At 46.2% G+C, this 18,772-nt stretch overlaps 2 protein-coding genes across 11 annotated transcripts in view; one reads left to right on the top strand and one right to left on the bottom strand.

The window, feature by feature from the left end:
* Positions 1–7,267, top strand: part of grid2ipb (glutamate receptor, ionotropic, delta 2 (Grid2) interacting protein, b) — a 33,042-nt gene extending 25,775 nt beyond the window's left edge. For 4 of the 7 annotated variants that reach the window (XM_047327451.1, XM_047327452.1, XM_047327454.1 and 1 more), the window contains 11 exons: positions 149–910; positions 2,309–2,461; positions 2,830–2,917; positions 3,554–3,643; positions 4,706–4,902; positions 4,985–5,140; positions 5,228–5,314; positions 5,417–5,546; positions 5,934–6,052; positions 6,408–6,572; positions 6,843–7,267. In XM_047327451.1, the coding sequence (XP_047183407.1) occupies positions 149–910; positions 2,309–2,461; positions 2,830–2,917; positions 3,554–3,643; positions 4,706–4,902; positions 4,985–5,140; positions 5,228–5,314; positions 5,417–5,546; positions 5,934–6,052; positions 6,408–6,572; positions 6,843–6,914 (2,019 nt within the window). In that variant the 3' untranslated portion in view covers positions 6,915–7,267. The remainder of the gene's footprint in view (positions 1–148; positions 911–2,308; positions 2,462–2,829; positions 2,918–3,553; positions 3,644–4,705; positions 4,903–4,984; positions 5,141–5,227; positions 5,315–5,416; positions 5,547–5,933; positions 6,053–6,407; positions 6,573–6,842) is intronic. The other 3 variants (XM_047327453.1, XM_047327456.1, XM_047327455.1) reach the window with 1 other exon arrangement.
* A 2,750-nt stretch (positions 7,268–10,017) lies between these two features.
* Positions 10,018–18,772, bottom strand: part of arhgap17a (Rho GTPase activating protein 17a) — a 30,015-nt gene continuing 21,260 nt past the window's right edge. For 2 of the 4 annotated variants that reach the window (XM_035613543.2, XM_047327625.1), the window contains 7 exons: positions 18,593–18,706; positions 18,305–18,396; positions 17,369–17,516; positions 16,780–17,067; positions 15,940–16,088; positions 15,161–15,700; positions 10,018–12,887 (listed from right to left, as the gene is read on the bottom strand). In XM_035613543.2, coding sequence (XP_035469436.2) covers positions 12,715–12,887; positions 15,161–15,700; positions 15,940–16,088; positions 16,780–17,067; positions 17,369–17,516; positions 18,305–18,396; positions 18,593–18,706 — 1,504 coding nt within the window. In that variant the 3' untranslated portion in view covers positions 10,018–12,714. Of the gene's footprint in view, positions 12,888–15,030; positions 15,053–15,160; positions 15,701–15,939; positions 16,089–16,779; positions 17,068–17,368; positions 17,517–18,304; positions 18,397–18,592; positions 18,707–18,772 lie in introns of all 4 variants that reach the window. The other 2 variants (XM_047327626.1, XM_047327628.1) reach the window with 2 other exon arrangements.

Raw genomic sequence — 18,772 nt, 5'->3', positions numbered from 1 at the left:
AATCACGCATAAGCAAGAGTATAAAGCTAAAATGAGCTACGATGCATCTTTTAGTTTTTTTTAAATTTGAATATGGCTGCCTGTTTAGAGTGTGTCGAGGTGAAAGTTGTGACTACCAGGCCTGACGGTGACCCTCTCCTCCCGACAGATGAGTTTCCAGGAGGACCAGGAGCTGGGCTTCATGCCTCGGCAGCTCAGCAGCGGCAGCAGCGAGGATCACACCAGCAGCGACGAGGCCTCCTCTCCCTCCTACTTCTCTGAATCGGAGCCAATCCCACCTCCTCCCACCCAAAGCCCCCCGCCTCCGCCGCCCTTCCAGGCTCTGATACCCCCTCCCGTCCAGTTCACCGACCCTCTCCCGCCCGTCCGCTTCTCCCCCGAGCACACCCCCCGCAGCCGGATGCCCTTCCAGCCGCACCACCCCATCATCCCTCCGCCCCCGCCCCCTCCGCGAAGCCTCCTGTCCGGCCGCTCTCCTCGACACAAAGTTCTCCCCAGCAGAGAGGAAGTGGAGAAAACTCACCAGCGCTTCCAGACCAACTCATCCCGTCTCACGCACAGCCACGCCCTCCTGGGCTCCACCACCCTGCGCTCCTCGCAGCCGTCCCGCCCCTGCTATCTCCCACGCCAGCTCAGCCAGCCACAGCCTCTTTGCCAGACGTCCCCCCTGCCCTCCCCTCAGCCGCTGAGGCCGAGCCAGCTCGTCCTCCAGAGGCACCACCAGCTCCACCACCAACACAGCTACCAGGGCCCACTGCCGCCCTCTCTGCAGGATGACAGCGCCTCCCAGTGCACGAGCCGAGGCCCCGTGGCCTCATCGCTGCCCTCCCAGCCTCCAGCGTCTCACTCCTCCCTCACCAAGACGTATGAAAGCACACGGAAGGAACAACAGTCACAACAGTCACAGCAGGTAACTTGTCTTTACAGTCGGTCGTCGCCTGTCAGGAACTTAAATTGCAGTGTTAAAATATAATCACATTAGTTTTTCTTTGTTATATCTTGGTTTTTGAATTCCAGTTGAAAGGCAAGTATTGTACTTCACGTGACAGCTACTGTTACTACTACATTTGAGATTAAGATTATAAATATGAATATGAATAAAATTTAAAAAACACGTGGGATGATGTGGTATGCTTACAAAATACAAGATAAATATTAAACCAGTTACTTTCCACTAGATGGATGTAAACAAACAACTGATCATGGCCGATAAATATTTCACGAAAAGCAAAGATTAGAAAAAAGTCCAAAATCAGAAGTTTGTTTTTTCTGCTTTCTGACTTCATTAATCATCTCATGACCCTTGACCCTCATCATCTTGTGACCATGTGTTACAGCACTGTAGTGCAGTTTTCAAATTGATGCATCATAATTAACAATCGAGTCACATGACTGTATATGAGCGTGTGGAAATTAACGCAAAATAATGGATAAGAATGGAGGTTGATGAAAATGCACATGAATTGAAAAATGGATGTGAAATGAAAAATTCTGTGATAAACGATCAAGTCATTTCATTATTTTAAAGCTGGTTTGACTAAAACTGTTGTGATACGATGAAAGTTTCATCATGTATCCTTCACAACACAATATTGGCATTTATCAGAAAAATAACTGAAAAGAATTGGAAGTGTTTAAATGCTTCTGAATGAATAATGGAGATGATGAAAATGCATGTGAATTGAAAACTGTAGTGGTATATTGTCATTTTATTTTAAACTGAATTGCTCTGATAATCAAGTATTCATCATTCACAACATCGATCTGACATTTATCATTTACATCATGCAATTTTTGTTACGTCTTGTTTTGTTTTTTTCCAATGCTGTTCTGATTGTTTTACTAAAGTCAAGGATCTCAGCACTTCCTCCGCCACTCGAGACACATGAGGGATGTTTTTCGTAACAAACGCAGGGTGGTGCAGTGCAGCAGTGCCACTGCAATGAAAACCTAGCAACAGAAATGTAACAGTCAAGTGTTGGATCCATGCAGGCTTCTCCACAGAAATAGAAACCTTGACAGAACAGACAACATGCTGCAGTCCGCTCATTCTCTGTTCACATTTCAAGAAGCACAAAAAAGTGAACTAAAAATGTGCCACAACAAGAAGACAAATCAAATTGAACGAGAATATAAGTAGAGAGCCACTGAGGTTCTGTCCTGTGGTTTGGGAAAGATTCAATCAGCCATGTGTGAATAAAACGCTCCAATTTTCGCTTGGTGAAAACATTACATGTGAACCACTGCGCTGATTTTAAGAATAATCGGTTGATTTTGATAAAGAAATCTATATTTTTGGATCTCAAAGGCTCCACCACCTCCGCCCCCGCCCCTGCCCCCACCCTGTGACCCGCCTCCGCTGCCCAAGTCCGGCAAACACGCGGCGGACACCAACCACATGAGTGTGAAGAGGCTGCGCTGGGAGCAGGTGGAGAACTCCGAGGGAACCATCTGGGGCCAGGTGAGTGCTGAGTGCTGTCGTCACGGTAACCCGTGGCCCTGTTTCAGGGCAATCCATGGAAGAAAAATGTTTTGAATACAATAAACAATAACCTGTGAATCTTCCCATTCTGTGCTGCGAGTTTTCTCACTACTCCCACATTTATCTCCCCATATTTGGGAAACAAAAAAACCCTGCTGATCTCCTCCGTTGTGTCTTTGATGAGTCATGGCAGCATCAGAGCAAAAAGTCTTGTTTTTGTAACTCGGTTCGTCTTTGCAGCCCTGTCAGACATGGATCCCGGCCTGATGTCTGCGTATATAAATATTTTTTTAGACAGCTACTTCTAGGCTTCACAACCCTGACTGTGTGTCCTTGTCTATATTTAGCTTGGAGAGGACTCGGACTATGACAAGCTCACCGACATGGTGAAGTTCTTGGACCTTGATCTGCACTTTGGGACCCAGCGCAGATCCAGTGAGTTGTGCCGCACTTCCGGTCACGCTGCGTCACACTGCAACATCATCTATAGCGTTTGTCATATCGTCATGGCTAAATGTCACAAAGTCATAATGTCCCATCAAAAGAATTACAAGGGACCTAGTTTACCGAAAAAAGTGAATCTATGTCTTTTATTCACATCATCTGTTTTGTTTATACCTTCGCAGCCGTGATGTTCTTCATAACCTGCTTTGGAGCTGCTCCATTCACCTGCTCATCATATATACGTTCTCCATAAGGCACCATACCCCCCCATACCCCTTTTTCTTTTCTGTCTAGTACAGTAATACACAGCTCTGCAATAAACACACCAAACCTGTGTTTATTGAAGATATTCCAGAAGGCAGAACTGTGTTATTAACCCATCAACCTGTCTCGTGTAGCCACTGTGTGTGTGTGTGTGTGTGTGTGTGTGTGTGTGTGTGTGTGTGTGTGTGTGTGTGTGTGTGTGTGTGTGTGTGTGTGTGTGTGTGTGTGTGTGTGTGTGTGTGTGTGTGTGTGTGTGTGTGTGTGTGTGTGTGTGTGTGCGCGCGCTAGTGTGTGTGCGTGCGTACGTGTTAACCCCCCCAGTGCCTGGAGAACACATCCTCACACTGTTGTTAAAATTATCAGTCTCTCCTCCAGAGCCAGCCGTCCTCCCAGAGAACTTTAAAAAGAAAGACGTGGTGGAGATCCTGTCTCATAAGAAAGCCTACAACGCCTGTGAGTACCACACACACACACACACACACACACACACACCTGAAAGGCTGTGAGACTACACCAAAACTATTACAGTGTTTTATGATTAACTTTGGCTCAGTTTTAGTTTGGATTTTCCAAAATTCCATGAAGATATAAGGTACAAAATGTAAAACACTGAGGGACAATTTGACCTAAAGAAATGTGAGTAACACAAAAGCTATTTAAGGAATTTGTGGCTGCAGTCTCTTGGTATTTATTCCCCTTTACCCCAGACTTCATTTGGGACACATGTCATTCAGCAAAACCAGACATCCACTGCATCAGCATTACAGTGTATAAAAAACACAGATATGGATGTTATGCTCAAACAGATGATACAAGAGAAGGAGTCGTCTCTCTGCTCATCTGTCAACTGACGACGTGCACAGGAAACATATCCGCTCCTGCACTTATTGTGAATTCATCCAATAGCTTTGTCTTGATCGAGCAACGTTCAGACGTCTGATGAAGCCTTTGGACTTGATTTATTGATTTGATGTTCTGCCAAGACCCCAGCTTCAAAAGCATTTCTCCTTTTTTAACACGACGGTTAAAGTGAAAACACGGTTTGTAAGATCCGACACTTGAGTGCAGATTTCCCCCGGGGGGGGGGTGAATATTTTCAATCTTGTTGCTAATGAGGACACATCTGCTTCTGTTGTGCCGGCTCGTTCGCTGTGTGAGAATCGGCAGAGGAACAAAACAAAAGGTTTGCTTCTACAATCATTCTGAAGTGCCACGTGCTTCATGAAGAGTAAATGAATCAAAGGTGTGAAGGACAACAGGTTGGACAATGTGAGTCAGTTGAGCAGGTTGTATAAAATAGGAAGTCACACACTTATAGAATATAGAAATGGAACAGTGTTAATCATATGATAATAACTAATTTATTTTTGAATTGCGATAGTGACTAGAATTGAGTGGAAAAATCAATCTGACACCTTAAAAACATGTACGAAAATATGAATAAATCATCACAAGAAAGTTTTTGTTTGCAATCTGTTGATCTCCTCCTCCTCCTCCTCCTCCTCCTCTCTGAAGCCATCCTCATCGCCCATCTGAAGCTCTCCCCCGCCGAGCTGCGTCAGGTGTTGATGAACATGACCACCAACAGGCTGGAGCCGGCCCACATCAAGCAGCTGCTGCTCTACGCCCCCGACGACGACGAGGTGAAGCAGTACGAGCAGTTCGACCAGGACCCAGCCAAGCTGAGCGAGCCCGACCAGTTCATCTTCCAGGTACACCCACAAAAATCGAGTGGAAAAAAAAAGAGAAAGTGTTGAAAGCGACAGAATGACGAGTGCTTGTGTACGTGTCAAGATGCTGATGGTGCCCGAGTACAAGACCCGCCTGCGGAGCCTCCACTTCAAGACGACCCTGCAGGAGAGGACGGAGGAGATGAAGGTCGCGTACGACTACATCTACAAGGCGTCAGTGGAGCTGAGGAGCAGCAAGAAACTGGCCAAAATCCTGGAGGTAAACATCCAGAGCGGAGGGAATGGTGTGAAGGTATCCGTCTCACATGTTCACCGTGGTTACTGAGCTCTTCTTCCCCGCCCACAGTTTGTTCTGGCGATGGGGAACTACCTGAACAACGGGCAGCCAAAGAGCAACAAAACAACCAGTTTTAAGATCAACTTCCTCTCTGAGGTACAGTGTGGTCACGTTTCCACCGTGTTCGTGCACATCTCGGTTTTGGTTCTGGGGTTCCTGGAGGGCTGCGTCTCATTCTTTCCCCTTCGTGTCTCGCAGCTGAGCACGACCAAGACTGTGGACGGAAAATCCACCTTCCTCCACATTCTGGCCAAGTCCCTGTGCCAACACTTCCCTGAGCTGCTCAACTTTTCCAGAGACCTGACGACGGTGCCTCTGGCCGCCAAGGGTACGACGCTGCTACAGCAGCAGGGCTCCTCAGACTCTGCTTTCCTCCCTGAGAGTCATTTTGCAGCCAAATGTAGCCGTTGTTCTGTTCTGTTAAATAATAATCATGTGACTGGATGTCACTGCAGAGCAGGAGGCTTCACCAGAAACATCTAACTTCATCCACATTTAGGCCTCGTTTGTTTCAAGACACTGTTATAAATTCTGTTTGTTTGTTTTTTAAAGATAATTGCTTGCTTAACTTCATTTGACATTTTAAACGTGCCCTGTCAGACTGCTGGTGGTCCGATTGGCTCTCAGCTGGGGGCAGACATCAGCACGTTGTAGAAAAAATACGGCTTCTGTTTTGGCAACGACTCACCTCATTGGCCCTTGTGACTTTGTCCAGTGAACCAGAGGAACATCGCCACGGAGCTGAGAGACCTCCATGCCACCATCCAGGACATCAGGACGGCCTGTCTGAAGATCCCGCCCACCTCCGAGGACCACTTCGCTTCTGTCATGAGCGTACGTCAACGCGCCGCGACAAAAAAACGAGGCATATCATTACACTCGTTGCCCATTGGCTGACATTTGGTGTCATCAGAGAAATAGTTCAACATTTGGGAAAGTGCGTTCATTTGCTTTCTTGCCAAGAGTTACATAACAAGATACATGCCATGCTTGTGTTTTTTATACAGTAAATATGAAGCAGGAATCTGTTTGCTTAGCTTAGCATAAAGACAGGGAGACAACCCTGACGACATCCAGGTTACGTTCTTTCTCAGAGCCGCACAAGATGTTTTCTGACGAGTTTGATCTTCACTCCTCGCGTGGAGCGAGGAGTGAAGATCTGTCACTTTTGACCTTGTCGCACCCACAGAGCTTCCTGGAGAACAGCCACCCTGCGATCCAGTCCCTGGAGTCCCTGGAGATGCGAGCGATGGACGAGTTCTCCAAGGTGGCCTCCTACTTCGGGGAGGACGGCAAGGCCAGCAGCACTGAGGCTTTCTTCGGCATCTTTGCCGAGTTCGTGTCCAAGTTCGAGGTGAGTTCCCGCGCTGGTCTCGTCATCTGCGTCGATAGAACCGGTTGGCCAGAGAGTCAGATTGTGATATATATGCAGCAGGTATGTGGCAGATTCAAACCTCCAAGAGCAGTTCGGGTTCAGTTTTGTGCTCTCACACGGACAGACAGCCTGCAGCGATAAAGTGATGATGCAGCAAAGTAGAATAACCAAAATGTGCTGTAAATGTGAAATGAACATGGTAAAAGCAGGAATGCAAATCAGATGAGATTATGGGTTTTTGTTCGGCAGAGGGCGCTCAGCGAGACCCAGACTTCGGAAAACCCCAGGAGCCCCAGGCTGTCTTCGCCTCCGGCCTGGTAGAAGCACGGCGTGTGGGCGGACGTCGGGGCCAAAACCGCCGAGGCCGGTCGGCTCCATTTTTCACTCTGCTCTCCGCAACCGAAGTGCCAAGATTTCACACACACACACAGAGACACACTCCAACCAACGGGAACAGACACCACGTCATCTACGGCAAGCAGAAAGAGACCAAAAGAAGCGGGAAACACACCGCACCTATCTGTAGATAAGTAGAGCGAGTGTCGTCCGTCCCCCCCGTGTGCAGCAGTGCTGTTATTCTAGGTGCTGTGTAGAGCAGGAACATTCAGGTGTCCACACGTCAACACACACACACACACACACAGACACACACAACACACACACACTGTAGAGACTAGTCTTCATGTGACTTGCATCTCTTTTTAATACTCATCACATATTGCAGAGGAAATGAAATACATTAGAGTAACCGTCCATGTACATTTAAATGCGTCACTTCTTCATCCTGAAGCGGCTTTGTAAAAGGAACGGCAGAAACTTCTATTATTCTAGGGACTATACAAAGTTTATATTTTATATCAGGTCCTGTTCAAAAGTTGTAAAAAAAAAAGTTTAGCGCAGCTGTAAAGCGAGACAGTTTTCTGCCGGTGTGTGTAGTTTGTAAAGAGTCGTGCTGTTTTGATCAGACAGTTCAGACAGCGGTGCGTTCACTGCCTCCCTCATACCGCAGGATTTAGTTTTAAGATTGACAAACTGTTCACATCAGAGTTGTTTCAATGACGTGTAACCAGGAATTTGATTTTTAAGGACAACTTTGGCAAGAAGTGGAATTTTTTTCTTATCCGGGAGTCAAAGTCATCTAAAGTCAGCTGCATGTTACTGTACATTACATCATCTGTGCGAAGCAAAATCGTGACCACAAAGACCGAACCACTGCTGAATTCTAAAATGTTCAAATTGAAATAAAATTAATAGAAATCTCATTATTACCATCGAACTGAGTTTTAAAAGCTTTCAATTCGTTTCAGTTAAATTTTATTAGTACGGTGCTAAATCCCAACATCCGGTGGGTTTCAACAACGACAAAACTCGATGGTTAAATTCAGACCGCAGAAAACTAAAGATGAAAAACTTTTACGAATCTTTTACATTTGAGACGAGTAATTTGATCGTGAATGGAACTGACAAGTCTCAGCCAAGTGATGTCAACAAATAAAAAATGGAAACCCCAAGAACAATATTTTTGTGAAGATTGAAAGAAAAAGTTATTGAACAAAAGTTTTAGAAATCTGTAATTGGTCAAGAGGGGAACTGAAACAAAAATAAATAGATTAATAAATCAACCGACAAATATTGAATTCATTCAAAATTCAGTGGTATTTAAACGTCATAAGTATTCAGTGGTGACTACATTTCACATCTTCATTTTTAAATAATTTTTGGCTTTACATGGCTTCCATCATCACAGCTCAGTGTGGTTTTAGATGACAGTGACTCATACGCTACTGCTGCTCGGTTACTGACTTTGCTTGTGGTCAAGATTTGTTCAGCAACGACAGGACCATTGTGCGCGACTAAATCCACATCCCTTCGTATCCCAGTCGGACCTGATGATCTGAAATCCATCCAGTCAGTTCAGTGTGCAGCAAAACAGACAGGCGCGCCTCTGGACAGCTGCAGGTCCTTCGCTGTCAACCATCAGTATCATGATTGTTCTCCCTCAATCAGATCCAGATTCGTTCACTAAACAACAGTTCTGCACCTTGTCGAATATTCGCCCGAGTGTTGTGATCGCAGCCCTGAGGAATGATTGAATGTCAAACTGTAAATGATTATTTCCTGCTTCTGTGGTCGTCATGGTGATCTCATGACTCATCTACAGTACAGTGTACATGTAGCTGTGTCGTATTTGTGTCGATGAACTACTGTTGAGACTGTAAATTTACTGTTTTGGCTATGCACTGCTCATCATCTTCATTTTCTACTGTTTGCTTGTTTCCTTCTCACTTTCTTAGTTCCAGAGTCGTTGATCGGGATGTTTTTTTTGGGTTCAGTTCACTCCTTCATGCACAGCTTCAGCCAGGCCACGCTGGGTGAGCGCCCATCTCGTAGAAACGCAGTTTTCTAAAGCTGAGAGTAGTGACCGTGTTTCTAGTCCCCATCAGTTGCATGTTGGTGCAGTCGATGTATAACGATGTGCGGCCGGTAGCGTTAACACCCTCCCTGGATATTTAGGTTTGAAATAAGTTACTTATGTTTCTGTCGGCCCGGTCCAGTTGGGTTTATTCATTGGTTGCCTACAGCTTCCCTTTTTTATAACTGTGTATATGTTTTCATGTCTTGTGATTGTTTTACCTTTACGTTTGGTTCAGTGCTTTCAAATGAAGAATATGTTTTTGATCTATAAAAAATATCATGCTTGAAAGTAAAAAAAAAACGGACTTCTTTTTTCTTTGTACTCCTACAGCGAGGGACAGTTCAGCGATCACCCTCATGTCGTTTTCATGTACCAGAATATTGTAGGTCAGGATTTGACCGATCCATCTATTGGGTGTAAAAGAATAATAATGTTAAATCGTTTAGGACTCGTTTTGTTACCTCCCAGGCTGCATGTAAATCAGTATGTTGACACATGCGTTGTTTAATCAGACCTATCAGCCTATGAAAGGCAGTGGGCCCACAGGGCACCTTTAATCTGACCGTTGAAAAAATGTGTACTTCCGTTTTATTCTAGATATGAAAGTCAATTTAAAGTTTGACCATAGTTATGTGTTCAAATGAACAAAAAAACAAAGGAACTGCATCACTGTTTTCTATTAAACTATTTTCAATCGATTTCCGGTGTAAAAAATATTTTTAGTGACATTTTAAGGTTTTCAGACAAGTTACTGTCTGATTATAACCTTAGTACCATGATTCCATCTTAATTCACCTTAAAGTTCCTCTGTGGTGGAAGGAGGCTTAACTTACTAGACGAACTCTTGAAATAATAATCTCCAAGGATGTTTGTTTTACATAACGTTGACTCTTAATCATTTTTATCGTGAATACCTAACGTTACGTTTTGAAAGAAAAATGAGTTAGTCACGTTTCGTGTCACGCCATCGTCCAAGCAACAAACGCATAAAGCCCAAGCACACTGAAATAGATTCTTCATATACTTTATTTCTTTGGAAAGGGGATATAACCAAGCGTCCGTTTTACATGGTTTCATTCCACATTGAAGCTGACCAGATGGCAAACATACAAAACTATAGAGCTTTAAAAAAAACGCAGCATGATCCTTTCTCAGTCTGATGGCGTGAAGAGCCTCGAGAGGCGAAGCCCTCTTGGTGCTCGGGGGGATAAGGCAGCGAGATACAGAGGGCGAAGAGGGGTGAGGAGGGGATAGTCACACTCGCTTGTCCCTGGAAGACACGACTCGTTTTTCAGGGCGACTGCAGCATCTGAGACTCTCTCTCCATTGGTACCATGTTGAGTCCGTTCTCTGGGAAGCAAACTCTGCATTATATCTGAGGCCTTTAAAAAAAACAAAAACAAAAAAACAAAAAAAAAGCAAAGCATACACAGATATACGACAAAGCCATTTTTTATTCATATTTTTGACCTGGCCAGAATCTACCACCACATCACTACTGAGGCTGCGTGCTCTCAGCTCAGTGGGATAGAATGGAAGAAGAAGAAAAAAATCCCCTAAACTAGGAAACCAACTCTCATTGGCCTGCGCTCAAGTGCAATATCAGCTGTTTATGCGACTTTCTGTTCAGGATCAAGAGGCTACATTCACTCACACACACACACACCGTCGCCCGGTGTGTGTGCGAAGTCCCAGATGGAAACGACAGTAAGGCTAAATACTGACTCCGTTCAGGCCGAGAGTTCACCCTGCTACTTCTGCCTCAGGAAACCCAACGCAATTCAACACATTTAAATACACAACTCCCGTGGAACGACGATGGAGAAACACACACACACACACACACACACACACACACACACACACACACACACACACACACACACACACACACACACACACACACACACACACACACACACACACACACACACACACACACACACACACACACACACACACACACACACACACACACACACACACACACGGCGGAGAGTCCAATCCCCTTCCTCACATCCCTGAAACGTTAACTGCTGCCGAAACGGCAGCTCCTCAGAAATACTGTAGAGCTGGGAGCAGAAGTACATCCTCCGTACAGTAAATTATATATATATATATATATATATATAATGCTCGTTACGTGGTTCTGGGAGGAACCGATAAGGCATGATTTACATTTTAAGACTGAATTCATTACGTCAAGCCACAGGGAATGTGTGTATTTTCAACTTGGTAAATAAATACATGAGTCGGGGGTGTGGGGGGGGGTTTCCATACAAAAAATGAAGGGAGGAAATCAAGTGTTTGAGACGACTGGAAACCTGCAGTCACCAGCTACACATTAACAAACAGTTTTGGCTTCTACTTCATCGCCGATCCCCCCCCAGTCCCCCCACACCCACGCAATAGAAATCCCTCATTCTTTTTTTCATTCAAATCTTCATCTAAGGCCATTTTTCAACAGTACAAAATGCAAAAAAAAAGAAAGAAAAGAAAACACCTCACACCAAATTCCAAATGGGGCCGGTCAGTCCATGTTGCTGCTTTCCCCGTGACCACCTCAAAACGCGCCTCCTCCTTGTCCAGTCGGTGGCCCACGCTTCATACTGCTGCTGCGCATCGTGGGTTCACAGTTGTCCAACGGCGTTACCGCCGGTCAATCTGCTTCTTCGATGCTTGCGCTCTGCTGTTTTGTCGCTGATTGTCTGGAGCTTGTTCTGCAGGGAGCGCAGTATAGACAGGTGGAGGTGGCGGTGTGTGTGTGTTTGTGTGTCACAAGTCTCCTCGCAACCACACGTGGCACTTTCATGGAGGTCAAGAGGACTGAGTAAATAATGGCTGATAAATGCATAAAGAAACTGTGAGTAGAGGACAGTTGACTGAGGTTGAGACTAACAAACAATTATTTTCGTTATGGATTATTTTCTCTCTTAATCTTTTGGTCTATGAAAGATCCAAAATAGTAAAAAAAAAGATATCAATAATAGTTTCCCAAAACCTAATTTTTTAGATTTTCAGGTTGCTTGTTCTGTCCAAGCAAAAGATATTGTTTCAATCAAGAATAACAGAAAAAGAAGAAGCTAATATTAACATTTGAGAAGCTGGAACCAGTTTATTTTGGCATTTTGATTAAAGAGGACTATTCATTGACTTTCAGCTCTTACAATAATATATTAGAAGTTACATCATGTAGAAAATAACGATAACTTGAAGCGAATATGGGGTTTTGGGATTCCAACTCATCTGCATCAGTAATTTGAACAGTATGTGATGTTACTACAATTCAGCTACATCGAACTTGCTCACGACAAATTGTCAATGATCAGATCGTTCAACACACAAACCGTCAGATGTGACGACATTAACCGTGTTCACTCGGTTCTGCTGCAGCAGCCGCACAAACAAAATCTGCTGTCCGTCACTACCAGCCATTATCTACCAGGACCGAGCGTGACGTCCATCATGGCCGCCAGAAGGAGAGTTGTTGTGTCACTGTCTCTGGACGACAGCAGAGGTCGCGGAGTCTGAGACCGAAGCAGCACATGTGAGCTGGGACAGAAATGAAAAGATGACGTGTGTGTGTGTGTGTGTGTGTGTGTGTGTGTGTGTGTGTGTGTGTGTGTGTGTGTGTGTGTGTGTGTGTGTGTGTGTGTGTGTGTGTGTGCGTGATGAGAGGAGGTGCGTTGGGTCACTGTCTTCTCCTTATAGGACAGTGCTCTCAGTGTCCAGGTCACAGTCTTTGGGAGGAGGCAGGCAGGAGTTGGAGGACGAAAAGGTGGAGGAGGAGGAGGAGGAGGGGGCAGTCGCTGGCTGCTGGTCTACAGCGAGCTCAGGGACCGAAGCTCGACTCGGCCCTTTGAAAGATGCGGCCGGCTCTGAAGACACAAGACGGGGGACAATCGTGTCAAGATGAGAAGACGTCGAAGAGCAGGACATTTAAATATAAGTAACTCTTAACAAACATCGGCTAGGACAGCATGTACCCCGTCAGTCACCAAGAGTGTTTGTGAGTTTCGACGCATGCAGACATTTCACACAGAACCACGACTTAAACAAATCCTCCACAAGATAAACAGGCCACTCATGCCCACGTTAGAAGAGTGCGGGCTGTTAATCACAAACATGTGCTGCCTCCTCATCCCGCGGCACGAAAACATTTAAAGCTGCAGCCAAGTATGCCAATCCGCCGAGACCGGGTCATATTTTCCACAATGCAGATGGCAGCAGGGGCTCCGCAGCCGAACAGCAGGTGGCGCCGTTTGGTCAGAGGCTGCAGAGCGGCAGAGCAACAAGCAGTGAAATGTGAAGTTTGGGATGTGAAAAGGAGCAGGGGAGCAGATTTGAATCGATCGGCTGTTGTTCCTCCGCTTCCGGTTATTTTTTTTAGAATCAATTTTTAAAAAATTTGGTGTTTTGAATTTTACATGTTTAGGCTCCACAGTATAGGTCATGGACTCTCGAGCTCGTAGGTCATCCACCCAGGACATTCTTGAGCTGCTCTTCAGACATGCACAGAAGTCCGGACATTCGCCGGAGGGGCTTGTGAGTGAGAACGCAGATGTCAGCAAACGATGATCCGAATTCCGAGCGAGCCCGCGTGAGACGACGGCGGGAACTTTAAGACTCGGGTGCTTTTCGGTCAGAAGCTCCTAAACTTTTTGGAGGAATTTGGACTCTTTTAAAAAGCAAATAAAAACCAATGTGTTCAGACAAGTATTAAGGTAGATTTTTTTTATGCCATCTTATATCTGCTCCCCTTGTATATTTCATATTTTGTCTTTCATGCTGATAAATACCCATAACATCTAAAATACAAAATCCCTGACATAAGAGCTAAAAACGTGAATGCATCTATAAGATGCTGACTGAATATTCTGAACATGCAGCTGGGACATGAGTGACAAGACGAGAACGGTCGAGTTAGAAACGTGCATGTCAGTTAGTGAACTCGGGCTGGATGAAGGGACGCTGGTTTGAAAAATCATTAACAAAATGCAAACATGAGAAACAATAAATAAGAACTCTCACATTTTACAAAAAAGAACGATAACAGAATCTGCCCACTGAGAGCTGAGGGTTTGAAAGTGACCACGGATCTCCTTCTGCTGGTACTCAGTAAGAACAGTTCAGTTTCAAACCCTGACTGGTGATATCACATTACAGTGACTGGAAGTGAAGATGAGTGACTCATGGTAAATTGTAGCCCTGATGCTACACCGTCATATCACACAAACTCTGCCCTTTTTACCGCCGCTCCCATCTCTAATATGAATGTGATAATCTTCCGTCTCATGAAGACCTGTATCGGATCAAAACCCCACAGCAGGGAACTAGAACTTTCCAGTTTCAATTCAGATTGAGTTTGTCTTCCTGCTCTCTCACTATGGAGCTAGAACAGTGACAGCAAACTGAGGTATTGAAAATAAATTGTAAAACCCTGACAGCGTAAACAAAAAAAACTGTCATTGAAAAAAGACAGACATCAAGAAAAAATGTAAAGAATGAAATTGAAAAACCCATCATAATGCATAAAAATGAAATAAAAAATTTGATTGTGAGATTGAAATGTTTTAATGTTTGTGTTTTATATTTCAGTTGAACATCTTTCAGTGCCAAAACTTGTTTCAATGCCAATTTTAATTTCCAATACCTCAGTTTACTGTCACTGTTCTAGCTCTATAGCTCACCAGCTGGAGACACTGCACTCTGTGCTACCAGTGTGTTTGTCAGTAATTTTTATAATTATGAATATGTAAGGCTTGGACTGTTATCAGTTCACCTTCCCTCCTGAGGGTTTGCACTCTCATCCTTTTTGTGCAAAGTGCACATTTTGAGTATCAAACAGAAGTTGGTCTCTCACTAACTGGACGTTGAGACAGTGCGACGGTCGTGCATCAGGGCTAAAAGTCAATGAGGGAGCAGGCAGAATAAAATGACCACGATGAAGAGTGAGAGTTCCAGACGCAAACAAAACAAAGGTGCAAGTGCTGCTGGTGAAAAGGTCAATTAACCACAAACCTCTCACAGGTGTCTCCTTAACCTGTAGAGGTGTTACAATGCAAGACTGTTAGAGAGAGTGCACACTGGTGTTAATATGCAAACAAAAAGTATTTCAAATGCAGTCACTGTGTGAGAGTAAAACACTCACCCATCATCTTGTAAGCACAGATCCCATTCGTGTCACTGGCCAGCGGGGCGGGTTGGGGTGGCGGTGGGATGCTGGGCCTGTTCCGGGGTTTGGGGACAGGCCGCGGCCGGGGGAGAGAGCCCGACTGATAGGGAGACAGGGACGGAGGAGCGACTGCATCCTGGGTGGCGGCGGAGGGCGGCGGGGTGTCTGGAGGGGTCGGGGTGCCCGGGGGCGAGAGGTCCGCGCTCTGCTGGTCCCCGCCGGAGTGGCCGAGCGACGCGAGCGCCGTTGGGGGACTGGCCTGCGTCGGGGGCTCGGGGGGCGGATGGCTGGGCGCCTGGATCGGCGGCTGGTTGCTGGAGTGGCGTCTGGGTGTGGCGCACGGCTGGGGGGTGGGAGAGGTGGGCGAGCTGGGCGAGTGGCTGGACAGGGGCTTGGGAGCGAGGCTGAGGGACTGGGACGACCCAGACAAGGAGGAAGCGTGGTTCGACGAGTTGCAGGGCTGGCTGGGGGGAGGGTTGGTCGGTTTGGGAGGGGCCGGAGCCTGCTTCTTGGTACCTGAACGGTGAGGGGGATACAAACATTCATACATACATTTTGATCTGTAAATGATAGTAGTGTTGATTATTTATATGCCAAGACATGTTGTGTGGTGGGGATGTTTCAGGAGTAAGAGTGGAGCACGTGAGTTACAGTAGAAACGTCGATTGGCATCTTAGATTCTTCTCAAAAATGTCCAGTTGCCTGGACGACTGACAAGCTTTGCAGAAATGTGTTTGTATGTTGCAGACTCTTACCTCTGCGCATCATATGAGGACTGGGTCCCATGGATCCGCCCCCGGTAGTCCCGGCGCCCAGCTGTCCTGCAGCCTGGCCCCCTCCTCCGGAGCCATTCCTCTGAAGCAGAGGGGTCGGGGTAGGTGTGGAGTCACGTAGCCTTGGGTTGCTTTAGAGAAAAAATGGGGGGGGAAAAGAAAGCCTTTTAAAACCTACAAATTCTGGGGTACAACAGCATCTGCCCGCTAAATGGTTAATAACAATGCTCAGAGCTGTTTAAGAAGATAAAGTTTAAACTCATCGGCAGCGTGGAGATGTAATGATGATAAACCTCATGAATGTAATCTGGCTGTCTCATCTAAATTCACCTTCCCAACAGAGTTTGTGGGAGCCGAAGAACGCCGAGCTGAATAGTGTCATCTGTCTGGACGTGAACGAATCAGAGACAGTCGCCGCATAACGCACACAAACGTTCCAGGCTTCTCAAAAGCAGTTTGAGCCAGTTAGTGTGAACAAAGTTCCTGCTGATTGCAGTGATTTTTGGGGAGGAAAGCAGAGCGTTGGGGAAGTTGAGAGGCCGCCGAGAGTGACTGTTAGCAGAATGACAGCAGACCATTGTTGTTGCCCGTTCCTGTGGGCTGACATCAGACGAGTCTGCATAGTTGGAACTGGTGGTGGCGTAAGAAAACTTGTTTTTTTTGCAAGCTGAACCAAAGTGACCGTGAGATGAGGGCGGCTTCTGCGTGCTACCAGTGAAAACATGCATTACTCATCAAATATAGTCTGTCTGTGTATATGTGTATGGCATGCAGTTTGTCACTCCCCACCAGCAGCAGGGACGCAGGAGAAGCAGCCCTTACCTGAGCTCCTCTGTGTGCTGGGCTAGAAGCTGCTGGGCAGCTGCGAGAGCAGCCAAACCCTGCGCCAAGCTATGCTGGCCCGCATCAGGCCCTGAACCCCCCGGAGGAGGGGCTTGTGGCTGGGGCTGGGGCTCAGTCGGGGGCTGGGGCAGCTGCCCGGCCCCGTGCCCCGGCCCTGGAGCCTCCACAGGGGGTAAAGGAGGCTGGAAGGCAGGTGAAGTGTGCTGCTTTCTACCTAAGGTGTTACTGCCTCTACGTAGGGTGTGGTCCGAGTGCTTGTTAGGGGTGCTACACGGGGAGAGCAGGGAGACAGTGAGAGAGAAAAAAAAACAGGATAGAAAATCACCAAAGCCCCAGAGCACAGGGAGAGAAGTCAGTAAAAACAATGTTAAAGGATCATATTATAAGACTCTGATTTAGCCCAACATTTACTAGAAGCCAAAGAAAAGGACCAGAAAAAAGCAACTGGATTACAGACAAAATGATTTCCAAAGTATTAACTGGAGTAAGTGACGATTGCTGCGGGACAGAGAAACCTCTGAAACTCTGAGGTTTCGAAGCGGCTAAGAGGCAGCGTGCGGCTGATTACTTGTCTTTGCGCGTTGCATCGTTCTCCGGTCCCATCATGCTGCCAGGCCTCTTCCTCTCAATGGTGCCACAGTCGTAATCGAGGTGATTGTTGTGGTTGGACGCGGGCACGGGCATCGCAAACATGCCGGACACGTTAAAATCCACGTCTGCAGGAGCAGAGAAGGACAGATTTAGCAAGATTAAGTGAACTTCATCTAGCGGAAAGGGAGTTGCAGGAAAGAGGGAAGAAGTTGCAAACGATGATATTTTGAGTTAATTCAACAGGGGTGTTATAAAGCCTTGCTCAAGGAGAACTCAACATTAGGCATAATTTCCAAGGAGCACTCAACTGGGCAGCCTATATTAAGCACAGGGGTCATGGTCTTCCCTCTAAGGAAGCCGTGGAGAGGGATGTCAAGTGGCTTGTAATCTGAATCAAATGCTGGAAACGACCCCAGAGTTCAATGGGTAAGACGAGAAAGAGGTTCACAGCAGAACAGACACTTACGCAACCTTGGCGAGACTAGCATCACAAAATAAACTCTGGCCAGGAAGTCAAGTCTTGACACAGGCTCATATTCAGTTATTACAAAACCTTCACAGTTAACTGGCATGAACGGCAGGATTGGTTTTGGTTTCCATTGTCTTAACCAGGATTATATATGTGGCTAAAGTATATCACCAGGTCTAATATGGTTGGTGTCAAAGTGACACAGTCACACTTAGTTTGTGTCAATTCATAGTGTCAAATCCTCAAGACAGTTATTTACCAGGAGGTCCATGTTTTAGAGAGAGGTGACAGCACAAACCTATAAGCCTTTCCTCCCTCTCCTGCTTTAAGATCACTGCTGACTTTCTATGCTACTTTGCAGTCCACATGCCTGTCCTTGGCTATGAAGAAAGAAGGGAAGGTCAGACGGCAAAGCGACGGCAGGAGCTCGGCAAAGAAACCTACCCTCGGGAAAGAACCAGTCTGCGTGCTGGATGATGGGCTCTATGATGGCCACCACGTGCACAGAAGTAGCTGCGGCCATCTCAGCCAGACTCCTGATGGACAAACACGTGTGGAGAAAGAATTAGTTGCCTCCACCATGATGAGTGCCACTATTAAATGAGCTAAAATAACGAAAAAGACCGTCACATCTCCCCCTTTGTCCATTTTTAAACATGACTAATACGTAGACTGTAGCTATTTTCATCTCCATCGCCATTATCATCCCCTCCCCCTCGATTCCTCTCTCACCCCTCAGTCTTGGCCCAAAGCAGATTGGGTCCCAGGACAATCGCGATGTTGCTGGGATTCATTTTGTTCACCTCGCTGTCCAGAGCAAGTTTGGCTAAAAACTTCACCAGATACCTGGAGGAAAACACGGGGGACACACAGGTCACACGCCACTGACAAACCGAAACGTGACTGTCACTG

Source organism: Scophthalmus maximus, chromosome 16 (assembly GCF_022379125.1).
Source record: "Scophthalmus maximus strain ysfricsl-2021 chromosome 16, ASM2237912v1, whole genome shotgun sequence".
In the NCBI taxonomy this organism is placed as follows: Eukaryota; Metazoa; Chordata; class Actinopteri; order Pleuronectiformes; family Scophthalmidae; genus Scophthalmus; species Scophthalmus maximus.
Note: the sequence above shows the minus strand (reverse complement) of the source record. Positions and strands in the feature narration are given on the sequence as shown.